Below are 16147 nucleotides of genomic sequence, written 5' to 3'. Positions count from 1 at the left end.
GAACAGAAATACCCCAATGATGGTCGTGTTTACGAAAAATCTCAACCGAAGGGTCCTCAAATATTTAAAAATGCCTCCACAAATTTTCAAATGCTTAGAAAATTCAAAAATCTAAAAAATATCATAATGTCAAAATATTTAAAATTAAAATAAAACACCAAAATACTTAAAACAAAATCTATCGACCCTCTGCAATAATTTGCCTAGGTGGATAAATTTGAAAATTATTTCATCTCACAAAGAGTCAATATTTGGTCAAAAATATAACTATGATTCATTCTCAAATATTCTCTTATAACTAAGGATATGACATGGGTCATGTAACTAATGTTTTGCCACCAAATGACGCCACATGTAAACGGTTATGATCAGGACCATCTGAAATGGGTGATTTTGCCGTCAAATGACACCATTAAATTACAGTCACAGTCAATGACTTCAAATCCTTGAGATATGAATCAATAGGATATAATCGATAGGGCACAAAATCTTTTGTTAGCTAAGGTGGATTCAAATTATGTAAATATTCACTCCAAGTCTACAAGGTACCCTTAGAAGAAGCAATCCATGACTGCCGACAAGGATCCTTCATTCAAGTTGGGTCGACCATCACCTCTGACTAAGTGTATCAGGGACCACGATAGTCCGGGATGACGTACAGAATCATGGGATCTTGATCGGGCTCATAATCCCGCTTTAAGTGCAAGGTGGTAATTAAACTTTCAATTTTAAATATTAAATTTCTAAATACCAAATCACGCTGCTAGTATACACTAGATATTACGTATCTTTTTAACGACTAGCCTTAATCGAAAGTCCTCTCTCGTTCAGAGCCCTGACTGGAGCAATTAAGAATGATGAAAAAAAAACTTTTTATCATCATAATTTTTAAAAAAAAAAAAAAAAAAAAAAAAAAGGAAAAAAACTGTTCCAAACAAAACCCAGCCACAAACACTTGTCAGCTACAAATTGCGTCATGGCAACCACCTCGTTTCCTCTGCACAATACAAAAATGAGCATTGTTCATCAATAATGTAATTTGATCAAATGAAGTAGTTACTTATTTCTTTTATGCTTCCCATGAAATCATCGGATCACCTCTCTCTGTATGTATTAGGATAGGTGCTTAGTAAATTACAAACTATATACATGTAGCCAATGAACGAATGACATGTGTCTTGTACTTGTCATTTCACATCTATTTATACCCACTCATGTACGACAGCTGAATTTGAACAATACAAATATTATTTCCTCTTCTTGATTCATCTTCCTCATCTCCGGCCTTGCTCCGGTGATCTTCCATTCAGCCCGATTTCTACATGGTATCAGGCCTCTCGTTTCCTTTCTTTTTCGTCCTCAATCATGACGATTTCCCATTCTGCTTCCTCCTCCGCTACCGAGCAGCAGCCAAGAAATCCGACCGAGAACTCCCCAATCTCCCATTCACTCAAGTTCGTCGTGTCCAATCTCAAGACTCTCGTTCCGCATCAATTATCACCGGATAACTATCCTATATGGCGTCACCAGATTCTCAAGCTCCTTCGGGCAAACGATTTTGAGCAGTTCTTGGCTCCGCCCACGCATTCCGGCAATGTATCCGATCCAGACATTGATTCTGTCATCAAGAATTGGAAGATTACTGATGAGAACCTTCAAGCTGCGGTCTGCTCTACCATTTCTCCGGCGGTGCTACCCTACATCATCCACCTCGATACAACTCACGAAATATTGCAGGCTCTTGAAAGCCAATTTCAGGCCACTAGCCGCTCCAAAGTTATACAGCTTCGCAATGAACTTCATCATGTGTTGATGAAAAACCTTTCAATGACGCAATATCTCACCGAGATCAAGAAACTCGTCGATCAAATCGCCTCTGCCGGATCCTCCATCGACTCCAAAGACATTATATTACATATCTTGAATGGGTTAACTCCTGCGTATCAATCGTTCAAGACCTACGTGTGAAACTCTCCCCTACCTATTCGACTTGAAAATCTTTACGCAATGCTAATAAGTGAAGAAATTCACGTCAACGCAGAGCGCTGCTCGCCTTCACACTGATACGTTACAGCAATCTGCTCTGTACTCTAACAGGGGTCGCGGTCGTAGGAACCGCGAACATTCGTCTCAAGCATCACAGTTTGTTTCTCGCACTGGACAGTAGCAGTCGCTCCCTGTCTGCCAAATTTGCCTCAAGAAAGGGAATACGACCGATGTATGCTGGCATCGGATGAATGCCAACTATACCCCGCAGCCGAATACACCTAAGCAGAACAATGCTCTTATCGCGAATTCGGAAGCTCCGTCTCAAGACTGGTACCTGGACACAAGGGCCTCTTCGCATATGACGAACACAAGCGACAACCTCTGTCAATCCACTCCCTATATGGGCAACGATGGTATCTTCATCGTGGACGGCAGGAACATCCCGATTGCTCACTCGGGCACGGGTATTCTTCCCACCCCGAATCGTAAGTTTCTTTTATCTAATTTGCTACACGTTCCTAAAATTTCCTACAATCTCTTGTCCATCTCACAACTCGTTAAAGATAACAACATTTCAATTACCTTTGACCCTTCCGGTTTTGTGTGTAAGGATCTGACGACAAACAAGCAGCTTCTACGCGGTCCTTGTAAAGCAGGTCTCTACAAGATTACACCTACTTCCACAATTAACTCTCCGGAAGTCGCCTGCGCTGCATCCACGAACCCAAACTTCACCTGGCGTGATCGTTTGGGACATCCGCATTTCAAGATTTTGAAGAATATAGCTCAAAGCAATTCGGCCTTACATATTTCTCCTTTCAATACTTCATGTACCACTTGTATTCAATGTAAACTGCATAAACTACCTTTTGAAAGTTCTATCTCTCGAACACACACACCACTCGCACTCGTGCACTCCGATGTTTGGGGCCCGTCACCGGTTTCCTCTACAAACGGGTTTCATTTTTTCGTTATATTTGTAGACGATTTTTCGCGATATACTGGGTTGTTTCCGATTATACATAAATCTGAAGTTACTACAACGTTTATAACTTTTACCAAGTTTATCGAAAATCAAACGAAACATTCTATTAAGATTCTCAGGACCGACGGCGGAACAGAATTTAACAATTACGCTATGAAATCATTCTTGCATTCCAAGGGTATTGGTCATCAAATGTTCCGTCCTTACACTCCGGAGCAAAACGGAGTGGCCGAGCGCAAGAACCGCCATATCGTGGAGACCGTTCGGTCTTTGCTTCACAAAGCTTCTATGCCTTTCCAATATTGGCCTGAGGCAACTGCAACTGCTGTATACTTAATTAACAGGATGCCCTCTTCAACCACCCACGACAAATCTCCCCTGCAGCTTCTCTTTAATACCACACCCGAATATAATCATCTTCGGGTCTTCGGGTGCGAATGCTTCCCGCTTCTTCCACCTAATACACGGACGAAATTTGATCCAAAATCTAGATCTCACGTCTTCATGGGATATTCAGACCGGCATAAGGGATACATTTGCCTTGACAGGGAATCTCACAAATACTTTATCTCTCGACACGTTAGATTCATTGAAAATTCTTTTCCGTTCGCTAATAACTCTCCGTCCTTGCAGATATCTTCAACTGCTTTGCCTTACTCGTTGCTTTTGCCAACGTCCAAATCTCATGAGTTCAGTACGCAGCATACAAGCCATCAGCTACAAGAGCGTACATCAACTAGTCCCACACAAATCCTTGCAGCCTCACCCATCCAGTCTCCTCTGACTCATCATGGCGATCTCACAGCCCGTAACTTATCTTCCCCTGTGCAAGTGCGACATCCAATGATCACTAGAGCTCAGACGGGTTCCCTAAAATTATTACAACGTCTCAATTTGATGGCTAACACGCTAAACCCCGCGGGCTCCGAACCCGATCCTACCACTTTCAAAGAGACATCCAAACATCTGGAATGGCGGAAAGCGATGGCTGATGAGTTTGTAGCACTTCAACAGCAAGGCACTTGGGATCTTGTCCCACCTCCATCTAGCGCTCCCGTACTCGGCTGCAAGTGGACGTTCCGTAAGAAATTCAACTCCGACGGCAACGTGGCTCGTTTCAAGGCTCGTTTGGTCGCTCAGGGTAACCAGCAGGAGTACGACATCGACTACGGCGAGACGTTCAGTCCGGTTTCTAAACTACCAACCATTAGGGTCCTCTTCACTATAGCCCTGTCTAAAGGTTGGTCGGTTCAGCAGTTGGATGTATCCAACGCTTTCCTTCATGGACAACTTACAGACACCGTATATATGGCGCAACCAAGAGGATTCATTGACAACGAATTTCCCGATCACGTCTGTCATCTTCGAAAATCCATATATGGCTTACGTCAGGCACCGCGACAATGGTATACTACATTCACGAAGTACCTAATTCAACTTGGTTTCAATATAGCACGGCGGATCCCTCACTGCTCACATTCAAACAAGATTCGACTCTCATTTTTCTGCTTGTATACGTTGACGACATTCTGGTGACCGGCAACAATTAAGCACTCTTATCGGACATGCTGTCCAAATTACACAGTAAATTCAATATGAAGAACCTTGGCTTGGCTCATCACTTCCTCGGCATCAAAATACAAAAACATCAAGATAAGTATTTCCTATCTCAGTGATCAGCTTATGCTACCTCTATTTTAAACTCAGTAAATCTACTCCATTGTAATCCACTCTCTAATCCCTCGTGTACGAAACTTCCCGATCAGGTTCCTAATGACAGCAACCTCTCCGCAAACGAGACCTACAAACGTGTCACAGGATCGCTGCAATACTTGACGTTGACTCACCCGGACATTGCACATGCGGTTAACGTCCTCTCTCAGCATCTGCACGAACCATCCCAAACACACGCCTATCTCCTCAAGCGTCTGCTACGATACATCAAAGGGACACTGTCTTTCGGCTTACCTATTCTACCGGGAACACTCAACCTTTCTACCTACTCAGATGCCGACTGGGCCGGCGATCCAGTCACAAGAAAATCCACAACGGGTCACTGCACATGCATCGGCAGCACGCTCGCCTCGTGGACAGTCAAGAAGCAGACGACGGTTGCTCGGTCGTCCACCGAATCCGAATACTGGGCACTTGCGGCAGCTACAGCCGACACCATTTGGCTCAAGCGTCTGCTTAACGATTTCAGTATCCAACACAGCCAGCCGATCGAGCTCTTCTGCGATAACACCTCTGCAATCGCGCTCGCACACAATCCGGTGTATTACGCCCGCACAAAGCATATCGAAATTGATCACGGGTTTGTAAGCGATCATATTCAAAACCAGGTCATCCGGTTCACTCCGATCAGCACTCTTCATCAAATCGCGGATATTTTCACTAAGCCACTACCTACAGCATGATTCAAGGATCTCTGCTCCAAACTCACGATTCAGGATGAATCATTAGTTTGACAGGGGCTATTAGGATAGGTGCTTAGTAAATTACAAACTATATACAAGTAGCCAATGAACGAATGACATGTGTCTTGTACTTGTCATTTCACATCTATTTATACCCACTCATGTACGACAGCTGAATTTGAACAATACAAATATTATTTCCTCTTCTTGATTCATCTTCCTCATCTCCGGCCTTGCTCCGGTGATCTTCTATTCAGCCCGATTTCTACAGTATGCATCTAATTCCCTCTCCATACTTTCATCACAAATAAAATAAATATAATAAGGAATTTTCTCTTACTTAGACTTCGGTTTCGTTTGGGACAATTTTTTGCTATTATTTTTTAGTTATTTTCAAAAAAAATTTGTGCTAGAAAGTTGCCGCAAAAAATATTAAGAAAACAATTCACAAATAAAGCCTTAGATTTTGTTTGGAACAGCTTTCTTATTGCTTTATTCTTCAGACCGCAACCACAAATTTTATTTGAGCATTATTTTTTTATGATTTTCAATAATTTTTTGTGCTAAGAATCTATTTTCTACAACTGCTTTTAAAAAAGCTACCTTCTCCACAACATTTTTATAACCATGTTTATAAAAAGCTTCATTTGCTTCACTTAGGGTCCGTTTAGAACGGTTGCAGCTTTTTATAAAGTTGGTTGTAAAATTATTATGAACAAAATATTTATTTTAAAAGATGTTGTATAAAGCAACATTTTAGCACAAAAATTTATTAAAAGTAGTAAAAATTAATAATAAAATAAAAATCATAGCTGTAATCTAAAAATATAAATAGCAAGAAAATTATCTCAAATAAAAATTTAAGTGCGAGAAGCACATGAGATGACATTATAGGCAAAGATATGAACCTGACTTTGTAGTCTCATCCATCAATTAATAAAGCATGGCAGAAATTAATTTGATCAATCAAATCCTGAACATGTTGTTGAGTTACTAAATATTCTATTGGATTTTTATTCATATGGTATAATTATTGTTCGTGGTTAGTTATTTCTTTACATAAACTTACACGACGGATGTATTTAATTTGACTACTCATGTTTTTTATTTGTTATTGTTCTATAATTATATAAACTAAAAAAAAAAGAAGTAAAATTGATATTTATTTGCAATTATTTGGAAGCAACATAAAAAATTTTGTAGAATAAAGTACGATTATAACTAAGGCTTCGTTTGGGACTATTTTTTATTGCTTATTAAAGCGACTTTAGTACAAAAATTAATTTTTGTGTGCTAAAAAGAAGAGGTGGAATGTTCATAAATTTTAATTTTGTACTAAAAAAAACTGCTTTAAGAAATAATAAAAAATCATCCCAAACGAAGCTTAAATCTAAATAAATAATTGTGTTTGAATATAATAATGTATTTTACTTTACAATATGTTTATAAGTCTTGAATTTATAATGAGATTAGTGCAACCCTTATTTATCAAATATAGTAACAATCTCAAAGAAAATTTAAGAATTTTAAAAAATTAATATCTTGAAAGAATGTTATAGCTGCATGTCTCATTATTTAAAGAAAATTATTTTTCATAGTATTTAAAGAACCAAGCAAGGCTAAGAGATACAATTTTCAAAACTGAAAATTAGAAGTATTCAATGAATATAAAACAAGTTAAAATTTGGTAACCAGATGAAGGAATTCTCAGGAATAATTCAGAAACCAACCCACGCCCAATATTAGGAAAAATTATTGCGTCTTCCCACCTGATGTAGAGATACGTCCTCCCACCACTAAAATCGCGCTAAAAAATAAGAAATACCAAGCAAATACCGAGCAATACCAAATAATAACGAGGAATATCATCATGTGAAGATCAATACCGAGCAATACTGACCAATACAAAAAAATACCTAGTTTTTCCTTGAAAAAACTCGGTATTGCTCGGTATAGCTCGGTATAGCTCGGTATAACTCGATATTGGTCTTCACATGATGATATTCCTCGTTATTACCAAATAATAGCTAGTAATACTGAGAAAAAACCGAATTTTTTAGCGGTGGGAGGACGTATCTCTACGTCAGGTGGGAGGACGCAATAATTTTTCCAATATTAGAGGGGGAGATATAATAATAAATATTTAAATATATTACACTTCAAGCTGTTAATGTCCAACAATGTCAACCATTGGCATACCATATTGAGCGTTTCAACACAACATAATTAGATCAATGCTCTCTAAAATCTCTTTTAATATAGACAAAAGATTGAGTTTTAATTGGAATAATTATATATTAAGGTTTCGGTTGGGACGGCTTTTTTACAGCTTCTTAAAGCAGTTTTTTATCATAGAATTTTAATTTTGTATTAAAAATCTGCTTCAAGAAGCAATAAGAAAGCCATCCCAAGCAAAAATCTTAGGCTTCGTTTGGGACGGCTTTCTTCCTGCTTCTTAAAATAGCTTTCTAGTACAAAAATTAAATAAAAAGTTGCTTTAAGAAGCAGTAAGAGAGCTGTCTCAAACGAAGCCTTATTTTAATAATTCATATATTTACTAATTATATTATTTTAGCTTTAATTTACAAATGTAAGATGATTTTCATGTCATTATAAAAATAATACATTTTCATGATAATTTTCAAAAATAACATTCAAATTTTTTATGAATTAGAAGAAAATGAATTCTCCATAATCTTTACATCTGTATTAAGACTTCGTTTGGAACTATTTTCTTATTATTTATTAAAAAAAAATTTACTAAAAAATTATTTTTTAGAAACAATAAGAAAGCCATTTAATTTGTCGTCCCAAACTAAGCTTAAGAAGAGTTATATGGAAGCAGGCAGCAACGAAAGTCAATTCAACTGCATGTATTGTATGACTTTCTACTTCTCTCTCTCTATATAGTCTATATAAAAGGAAGCGAGATCAAGCTTCAGCGCACCTCATCATTATTCGTTAAAGCCTCCACATCCCACAAGTATAGATATATAAGAGGGAGAAGGAAGACGTAGTACTGTAACATTAGATAAACAGACTACAAAGGTATTCGATCTTTGATAAAGCTGAATCTCTTCTTGTAGGATCTGCAAGTAGCTTGTAAGAAAGCATGGGGATCTCTGTGTCATTTGACGAGTTGCTTGCCACATTTGTACCTGTGTTAGTATATTGGATCTATTCAGGGATTTTTATGATTCTGGGAGATATGAACAACTATAGGCTTCATAGTAAGGCTGAGGAAGAAACCAAGAATTTGGTCTCCAAGACAACCGTTCTCAAAGGCGTCCTCCTGCAACAATCCATTCATGTCTCTCTTTCCCTTCTCTTCTACACGGTAATTGATGATTCTCCTTCTAATAATTAATACAATTTATGATGTTCTTGATCTTCTTTGCTAACTATGTCTGTGTTGTTCCATGGAGCTATACAGATCAAGAGCAACGATGGTTCCAACTCTCCTCAACAGTCTTCCATGGTGGTATTCATTCTTCAGATTTTTGTTGCCATGGTGGTGCTCGATACATGTCAGTATTTCACCCATAGACTGATGCACATCAACAAATTCTTGTACAAGCACATTCACTCTCAACATCACACGCTTATTGTCCCATACGCATTTGGGGCTCTATACAACCACCCTCTTGAGGGCCTCTTTTCCGACGGCGTGGCCGGAGCCATCGCCGTCGCCGTCTCTGGAATGAGTCCTCGTGTCGCCACCGTCTTCTTCTCGTTCACCACCATCAAAACCGTCGATGATCATTGCGGATTGTGGCTTCCAGGAAACTTGTTTCATCTGTTTTTCACAAACAATAGTGCATTTCATGATATACATCATCAGCTCTATGGTTTGAAGCGCAACTTTTCTAATCCTTACTTTGTGACTTGGGATAAGTTACTGGGGACTTACATGCCTTTCAAGCTTGAGAAGAGAGAGAAAGGAGGATATGAGGCACGGCCAATAGCTCATTCAAAGATCAATTGAACACAAATTGTAATTCGATTTGATTTATTCAACCACTGTAGTCCAATGTGAATTTCATTTGTCAGTATGTGTGCTTGAAAACTTATTCTTAGAAGGTATGGGAAATAAAATATACTGTTTTTTTTTTTGGAAAAATAAATATATTGTTGAAATGTTGGTTCTGTCATATTTCTGTACACAACATATATAGCTGGAGTGTTCCGTGTATAGGATTAAATGATAATACCTGCTCTCATGTGTTTTTTTTTTAAGTAGTGAAAAAAGTACATGAGTACTTAACATGGAAAAATTCAAAACTAGAAGCCACATCATACTAAGAAATTCATTATTAACATTGGGAGAATTTATATAGATCTCTTGCTCTCCCTTTCTCTCTTTCTCTTTCTTTGTCTCTCTTCATTTCTCGCACCATTATCTACACATAATAGACAAAGACACACATAAAAGCACCTAAGGAATGCAACCCTTCAAGTTAAACATGAAAAACAAAAATGAAATTTGTCAAGCCCAACTCGCAATACCGCAAAGCCATGTTTTGAGCGTTATTGACACTAATATTTATATACAATCTCTCTCATAGCACAACAATGCTCTACTCTCTCTCTAGTTTGACTCGCAGCATTACAACGTTGGGGTTTGGAGCACCATAATGCTCTGCTCTCTGCCTGCCTCCAATCAAACTATACAACGCCACATCGCTTGAGTACATAACACTGCACCGTTTTATGATTGATTGTAAGGAAAAAAAAAGAATTCGAGGACCCCTACAAGCCCACAAAGCTCATCAACATAATTGAGCTTCGAGGTAACATTACAACACAATTAATCAACAAAATCATATTCCACCCAAAACTAACATACTACTTTTTGTTTTAGAGTTGCTTTGTAGTGTTTTTTTTTTTTTTTTTTGTCTTGCATTCCTAACATGAATTTGTATTAAGAGCTCCCTTAAAAATTTCCCAAGCAAACACAGAATATTATAACTGTTAATGTTTCACAAATTCTTAAATTTTCGTTTGTTAGAGCTAAGCCATAACATTTAATATCCTGCCTGAATTTCAACTTACCTTGAATAGACAAAAACCAAAGAAAAAACAGTAATCTGAATCCATTGTTTCTGAACAAAGCAATTATCATTTTCTTTGGAACTCGACTAAAAAATCAGCAGCAGTTTGAATGGGAGAAATTATGATGGCAAACATAATTATATCGAGTTCAAAAAAATAACATTAAGTCAAAAGAAGGCAGCATGATTGCCTAAATATGACACCTTAAGCTTGCCATAAACAAAATCGGCTGAAATAACTTATTACATTCTGGTACAAACAATGCTCTTTCTCTCTCTAGACCTCAAGCTCCTGCACCAAGATGGAAAGCAATGTGGCTGGCTATTAAGGGTCCCTCCCTTCTGATTCCAGTTGTTAGAATCCAAAAGGATAATTAACATAGAAGTTCTCCACAAGTTGTCATTCTCTCATATGTGAGCTGTCTTGTTCTTTCCTCCAGTTACCCAATATTGCTTCACAGCAACCAGTATCTTCTCCGGCACAAGAGGACCGTCCTCATGATCAGCAAGCTTCGAGCTCCATTTCATGCCGCCGATCATCTTCTTCACCTTTATCAGTACATCAACCTCATCCCGGAAAATGACTGCACCTTCAGGCCTAAGAATCCTATCCATCTCCAGAAGAATATCTTCCATTTTGCACCTGTTTGTTGAAAGATCAAGCACTCATACTCATCATTCAGATCAGAGTGAGAAGAGAATACACGATGAATTTTAAAAAATTTACAACATTAGAACAGAAATAGCCTACTTTCCTGTGCAATCTTTTTGAAAGTCAGCGCAAAAACAAGAGAAGGTCAAGAATCATAGATTTTTAGCAACAATTATACTCACCTGCCATTCTTTTCACTTAATTTCTGCCTATGTTATAATTAACTCCATTTTGACCAAATTTTTGTGCAACTTTGAGCCATTTGGATCTCCTCGATCCTTTTTTTCTTTCATATTCCAAGTATTAGAGCTGGGGTCTATTTCCTCATCTAGTTTGTGCATTTTTTCTCCCTATGTCATAAGCTGAAATAATTGAAATCTATTTTCACTAGTATTAATTCCATTTTTCAATATAACACGTGTATATTGTTTGTCTATCTTATATTATCATACACTCTCAAAAAATTTCAAGTTCCCTGCACTCACTGGTTTTAGTGACTTCATCGTTCCTCAACACGGACTAATTAAAGACGGTCAACCATTATCATTTCATAATCTTTTCAATTCTGTTTTTGATTTCCCCTTACTAATAAATATATGGACAAACGATCCAGTTAGCATCTCAATAAGGCAGTAACACGCTATCAATCAGATGAGGTTTTTCCACAAAGAAATCCATTAAATTTTAATGACCTGTTTAAATGGATAGAATCCTATTTCAAAATTCTAAAGATGATTGCTAATAATTTCATCTGACTGAGCTAAAGAGGTGCAGCCAAGTCTACGTTATAGTCTGAAAGTTTGATTGTTGTGACAATTAATGGGGTTTACATAATCAAAGCAAACATGATTGTGAATGAGTAAAAGTTGAATGTATCAAAATATCAATGCAATATCCACTTACTTATCCTTATACAGGCTGAACACACCATAAGCATGGATTAAGTCATACGTCCTTGGGTAAGTAGAGAAAGCTTCACACCTGGAACAAGAGATGAAATTGAAAAAACTAGTCAACGTAGGAGTCAAGAATGCATAAATGAAAGAAAACATTGAGAGGTTTTTCCTTTTAACAGATATGATTACAAGACAAGTTCTGTCCAAAGCTCAGTCAAGAACAACTGGACACAAGTTTTACTGAAAAGAGCAGTAAGATCTTCAATAATAAAAGTGCATACCAATCATGATAAATGCCTATCAATCCTCGTTCATATATAACACCTAGAGTAGAAGTATCAGCGATTGTAGGCACGACATTCATGACCCATAGATTAGGAGAATCAATTGCTGCAGCGAAGCTACCCAGTCCTGCATTCATGTCCATGATATTGCGGTACCTTCCTGTATCAAGCAACTTGTTGATTTTCTTGTAAAACAAAACATGTTTCTTCCAAATTTTGTTCTCTTCCTGGTATGACTCAACAGAGTACCCTGTTACAGAACCACTAGATATTCTGGGAGGCACCGCATATAACCTTTCTGGGAATGGTTTCAATTCCCCTCCAGCAACCTCATCAGCATTATTCACTTCAGGAAAAGGAGAGACACATGCTTCCATTTTCTTGTACCTAGTATCACAAAAGAATCATTCAATTTGCATTGAAATTTAAAAAATGAACATTGTACTAATTCAGAATGATAAATACCGGTTAAAAAGTACTAGCTAATTAAACTCGGTTGCAAGACAAGCAAGTTCTTGTGGAGCTTACTATTGGTTAAAGTAGTACAAGAACAATGGCAAGAACAAAGACGAAAAATAAATAAATCTGTAGAAAAACTAGAAAAATAATGGATGCAAAATTCATGTGATTCAAAATTCATGTGATTCGATGATTTCCTCCATCCAAAACTGATGTTTCACCAATCGATGAATGAGCAACAACAACATCAACAACATGTTTTTATCCCACTATTGATGCAATCATGCAACCTAAAAATTAAAAACAACCTTGATTCTAGGAATGCAAATTACAAACTTTCTTTCAATATAACAAAACAAACACCGATAGAACAGAACAACACACCACTCATATTAAACATGACAAAACAACACCTTACAATTTACAATAAAACATGGCACAACACCACTTACAACTTTCAATAAATAGGACACAACAACACTTATAACTTCCAATAGTTTCAAGAAGAAGAATGCTGGTGGAATGAAAACCGTGGAGAGAAGAAGATAGAAGTCCAAGACAAATTAGTTGTGAAAAGGTAAAAAAGGACAATAGTATTGTTAGGCCGGTTCTCCTTGAACCAGCCCAACCGGCCCAAGGGCCGGTTCTATATAACAGGAGGCAGACAAATCGCAACCTTGGGAGTGCCGCTCAAGCCTAGTGGGCCCACTAGGCAGGCTAATTAGGGAAGAAGAGGGGGGCGGTTAGGAGTGGGAGGGAAAATTTTAAATCCGGAGTTTGAAATTAGGGAAGTAGGGATTAAATAGCAAGAGTTGTTTAGGGTTAGGGTTATGCATATTTTGGTGGTTGTACTGAAAGAAGAATTTCCCCTCCTTCCTCCAGTCTGATCCCTTCCAATCTGTGTAGCTCCACCAAGTAACCTTACCCCGCCTCTTGTATGCTCCTCACCATTATTTTAAGTGAGACCATGGCCTTTGAGAGCCCTGCATCTCCCATTATCTCTATTTTTTCCCTTCCACCACCAGCTCCATCTTCAATGCCCCCCAATTGACTTTGGTGTCTCCCAAAGTCTGCAGCTATTTCATCCTAGGATGACATCAGTGCCCCCTAGCTCCAATGGGAGGAAATCCTCCCTCACTTGAACCCCATGTATAGTCAAGACTATTCATTTACATATCCCCTGGCCCATCTCCACCTTCACTGTACCCATCATTACCATAACGTCCTATATCCACTAGGGCTGTCAACAAATGACCCGACCCGGCAATCCGACCCGAAAAATTCGAGTTAGGGTCGACCCGTTTAATAAACGATTAAACGGGTCGGGTTCAGGTTTTACTTTTGGACCCGTATAACAATCGGGTCGGTTTCGGGTTAACCCGGTAACCCGATTCCGACCCGAAAACAACCCGCGTTAATGAGAGTTTTAATAACGTCGAGTCGTCGAGCGGTCGAGCCATCGAGCGGATCAGCGGATAAGTTAGGGATTTCTCATTTCTGAGTTAGGGTTTCTCTATCTCCGACTCCCATCTCCGATTCTCTCGCTTCTTGCCTTCCTCCAGGCCGTTCGCACTCGCAGTTCGCACCTTTGGCTTGGTCTGTAAGACTGTAATCACTAGTCAGTGAACTCATTACTCATGAATAAGTTTGGTTTCATTTTTTTAGAAGTATTTTGGCATTTTGCTGCGTTTTGGTTTCTGATCGACTGATCTACAATTCTACAGATCTACTATTCTACGAATCTACATTATTTCTACTCTTCCTTTATTTCACAATTTATCAATCTGGAAGTTAGGGTTTGCAGTTTGATGTTTTTGACATTTGGTTTTGGACCTTTAAGGTCTTGTCTAGCACCGTTTATCATATTCTTGAATCTTGAGTATGACTTTTGAGTTTTGAGTCTTTTGGCATCTCATATGTCGGCAATCGGCATGCCGTCTGCGCCTCAGCGGGTCGGGACTGGGAAAATATGGTTTTCATTTATATTTTGCCATTACAGTGACTCAGTGAGAGTGAATTAGTGATTACACAATACAGTAATACACAAATAGAATTTTTTGTTCAGAATTTGTTATTTATTAAGTTGTTAACTTGTTATGAAGTATGAACTATGATAGTAATCCACTAATCCAGTTAGGCTTTGAGCCTTTAAGCCTATGATTATGTTTCCCTGTTGTTTCTTGTCTTTTGAAATAGTGAATACTAAATAGTCTAATACTATTGTGTATTTGTGCGAGTAGCCTAGTACTATTTAAATTCTTTGAGCCTTTAAGCCTATGATTCTGTTTCCATATTACCTTATTAGTTTTTTTCTTTAATATTTCGTAAGTATGTGTTTTTTTTACTTTTTTTGGTGTTTAGATGGAGGGTTCTAATACAATTGTTGACAGTAATTCTCTCGAGCAAAATGAGGAAGACCCTATTGATAATGATGTTGAATGTGACAGTGATGAGTATAACAATGTGGATGTGGGTGAGGACCGTGAAGTTGGTGATAATGCAATTCAAAATGAACAAAAAAATAAAAAAAGAGGAGGTTGACCTCTACTGTTTGGGGGCATTATGAAATGTTGCCATTTGGTAATGATGGCAAACAACGTTGCAAATGTAAGAAATGTGGGGCAACTTACTTGTCTGATATTAAAAATGGGACAGATAATCTGAGACGTCACATTCAGAACTGTAAGAAGCGGAACTCCCATGATATTGGTCAACTTATTCTTCAAAGTAACACAAGCACTTCTATTTCTATGGTTGAAAATAAGTTTGATTATCATGAATTTCGTAGCTTGTTTACTGCATGCATAGTTAAGCATGACTTACCTTTTCAGTGTGTGGAATGGTCTGGTGTTAGAACATTACTTCGATACTTGCGTCCTGATTTACAAATTGTATCCAGAAATACAGCACGAAATGACTGTAAGAAATTGTTCATTAAGGAGAAAGCTCAGATACAAGCCCTTCTATGTACTTGTAAGAGTAGAGTTTCCTTAACTTCTGATTTGTGGACTTCCATTAACACTGATGGTTTTATTTGCTTAACTGCACATTTCATTGACAATAATTGGCGGTTACAGAAGAAGATTATAAGTTTTGATTATATGCCACCCCCCCATGATGGCTTAGCATTATTTGAGAAACTACAACAGCTTTTGATTGATTGGAAACTTGATAGTAAGCTTTTCAGTATTACTCTAGATAATGCTTCAGCGAATACTGTCTCAGTTGATTTTCTAAGAAATCATTTGAATTTGCAAAATGCACTAATATGCAATGGTGAATTCTTCCACATGCGATGTTGCGCACATATAGTAAATCTTAATGTGCAAGAAGGTTTGAAGGATATAGATTCCTCCGTTATGAAGGTTCGTGAGAGCATTAAATATGTAAAAGGCTCTCAATCAAGAAAACAAA

The 16147-nt window shown here is 37.9% G+C and overlaps 3 protein-coding genes across 4 annotated transcripts in view; 2 read left to right on the top strand and 1 right to left on the bottom strand.

Moving 5' to 3' along the window:
• The first annotated feature begins 1365 nt into the window (after positions 1 to 1365).
• Positions 1366 to 2237, top strand: LOC110114560. Its single transcript, XM_020847481.1, has 2 exons — positions 1366 to 1928; positions 2042 to 2237. The coding sequence occupies exons 1-2, from the start codon at positions 1366 to 1368 to the stop codon at positions 2235 to 2237; spliced, it is 759 nt and encodes a 252-aa protein (XP_020703140.1).
• Positions 2238 to 8503: 6266 nt separating this feature from the next.
• On the top strand, positions 8504 to 9376 carry LOC110114559 (sphinganine C4-monooxygenase 1-like). Of its 2 annotated transcripts, none has more exons than XM_020847480.1 (2): positions 8504 to 8728; positions 8825 to 9376. In XM_020847480.1, the coding sequence occupies exons 1-2, from the start codon at positions 8504 to 8506 to the stop codon at positions 9374 to 9376; spliced, it is 777 nt and encodes a 258-aa protein (XP_020703139.1). The 2 variants fall into 2 exon arrangements, with proteins under 2 accessions (XP_020703139.1, XP_028548555.1); XM_028692722.1 differs by having other exon boundaries at positions 8504 to 8753; positions 8859 to 9376.
• Positions 9377 to 10544: 1168 nt separating this feature from the next.
• The window catches only part of LOC110114547 (probable methyltransferase PMT2), a 17579-nt gene continuing 11976 nt past the window's right edge, over positions 10545 to 16147 (bottom strand). The window contains exons 5-7 of the mRNA XM_020847465.2: positions 12272 to 12661; positions 11998 to 12075; positions 10545 to 11085 (exon numbers count right to left, since the gene is read on the bottom strand). Of these exons, the coding sequence (XP_020703124.1) occupies positions 10851 to 11085; positions 11998 to 12075; positions 12272 to 12661 (703 nt within the window). The 3' untranslated portion in view covers positions 10545 to 10850. The remainder of the gene's footprint in view (positions 11086 to 11997; positions 12076 to 12271; positions 12662 to 16147) is intronic.

The sequence above is a fragment of the Dendrobium catenatum genome, unplaced genomic scaffold (genome assembly GCF_001605985.2).
Source record: "Dendrobium catenatum unplaced genomic scaffold, ASM160598v2 fragScaff_scaffold_157, whole genome shotgun sequence".
NCBI classification, from domain to species: Eukaryota; Viridiplantae; Streptophyta; class Magnoliopsida; order Asparagales; family Orchidaceae; genus Dendrobium; species Dendrobium catenatum.
This window is presented reverse-complemented; position numbering and strand designations above follow the sequence as displayed.

Bases quoted from the DNA above. Each gene is read 5' to 3' on its own strand.
- LOC110114559 (XM_020847480.1), top strand. From the start codon at position 8,504: ATGGGGATCTCTGTGTCATTTGACGAGTTGCTTGCCACATTTGTACCT. The intron at 8,729-8,824 runs GTAATTGATGAT...GGAGCTATACAG, and splicing joins TTTCCCTTCTCTTCTACACG to ATCAAGAGCAACGATGGTTC.
- LOC110114560 (XM_020847481.1), top strand. From the start codon at position 1,366: ATGACGATTTCCCATTCTGCTTCCTCCTCCGCTACCGAGCAGCAGCCA. The intron at 1,929-2,041 runs GTTAACTCCTGC...ACGTCAACGCAG, and splicing joins ATATTACATATCTTGAATGG to AGCGCTGCTCGCCTTCACAC.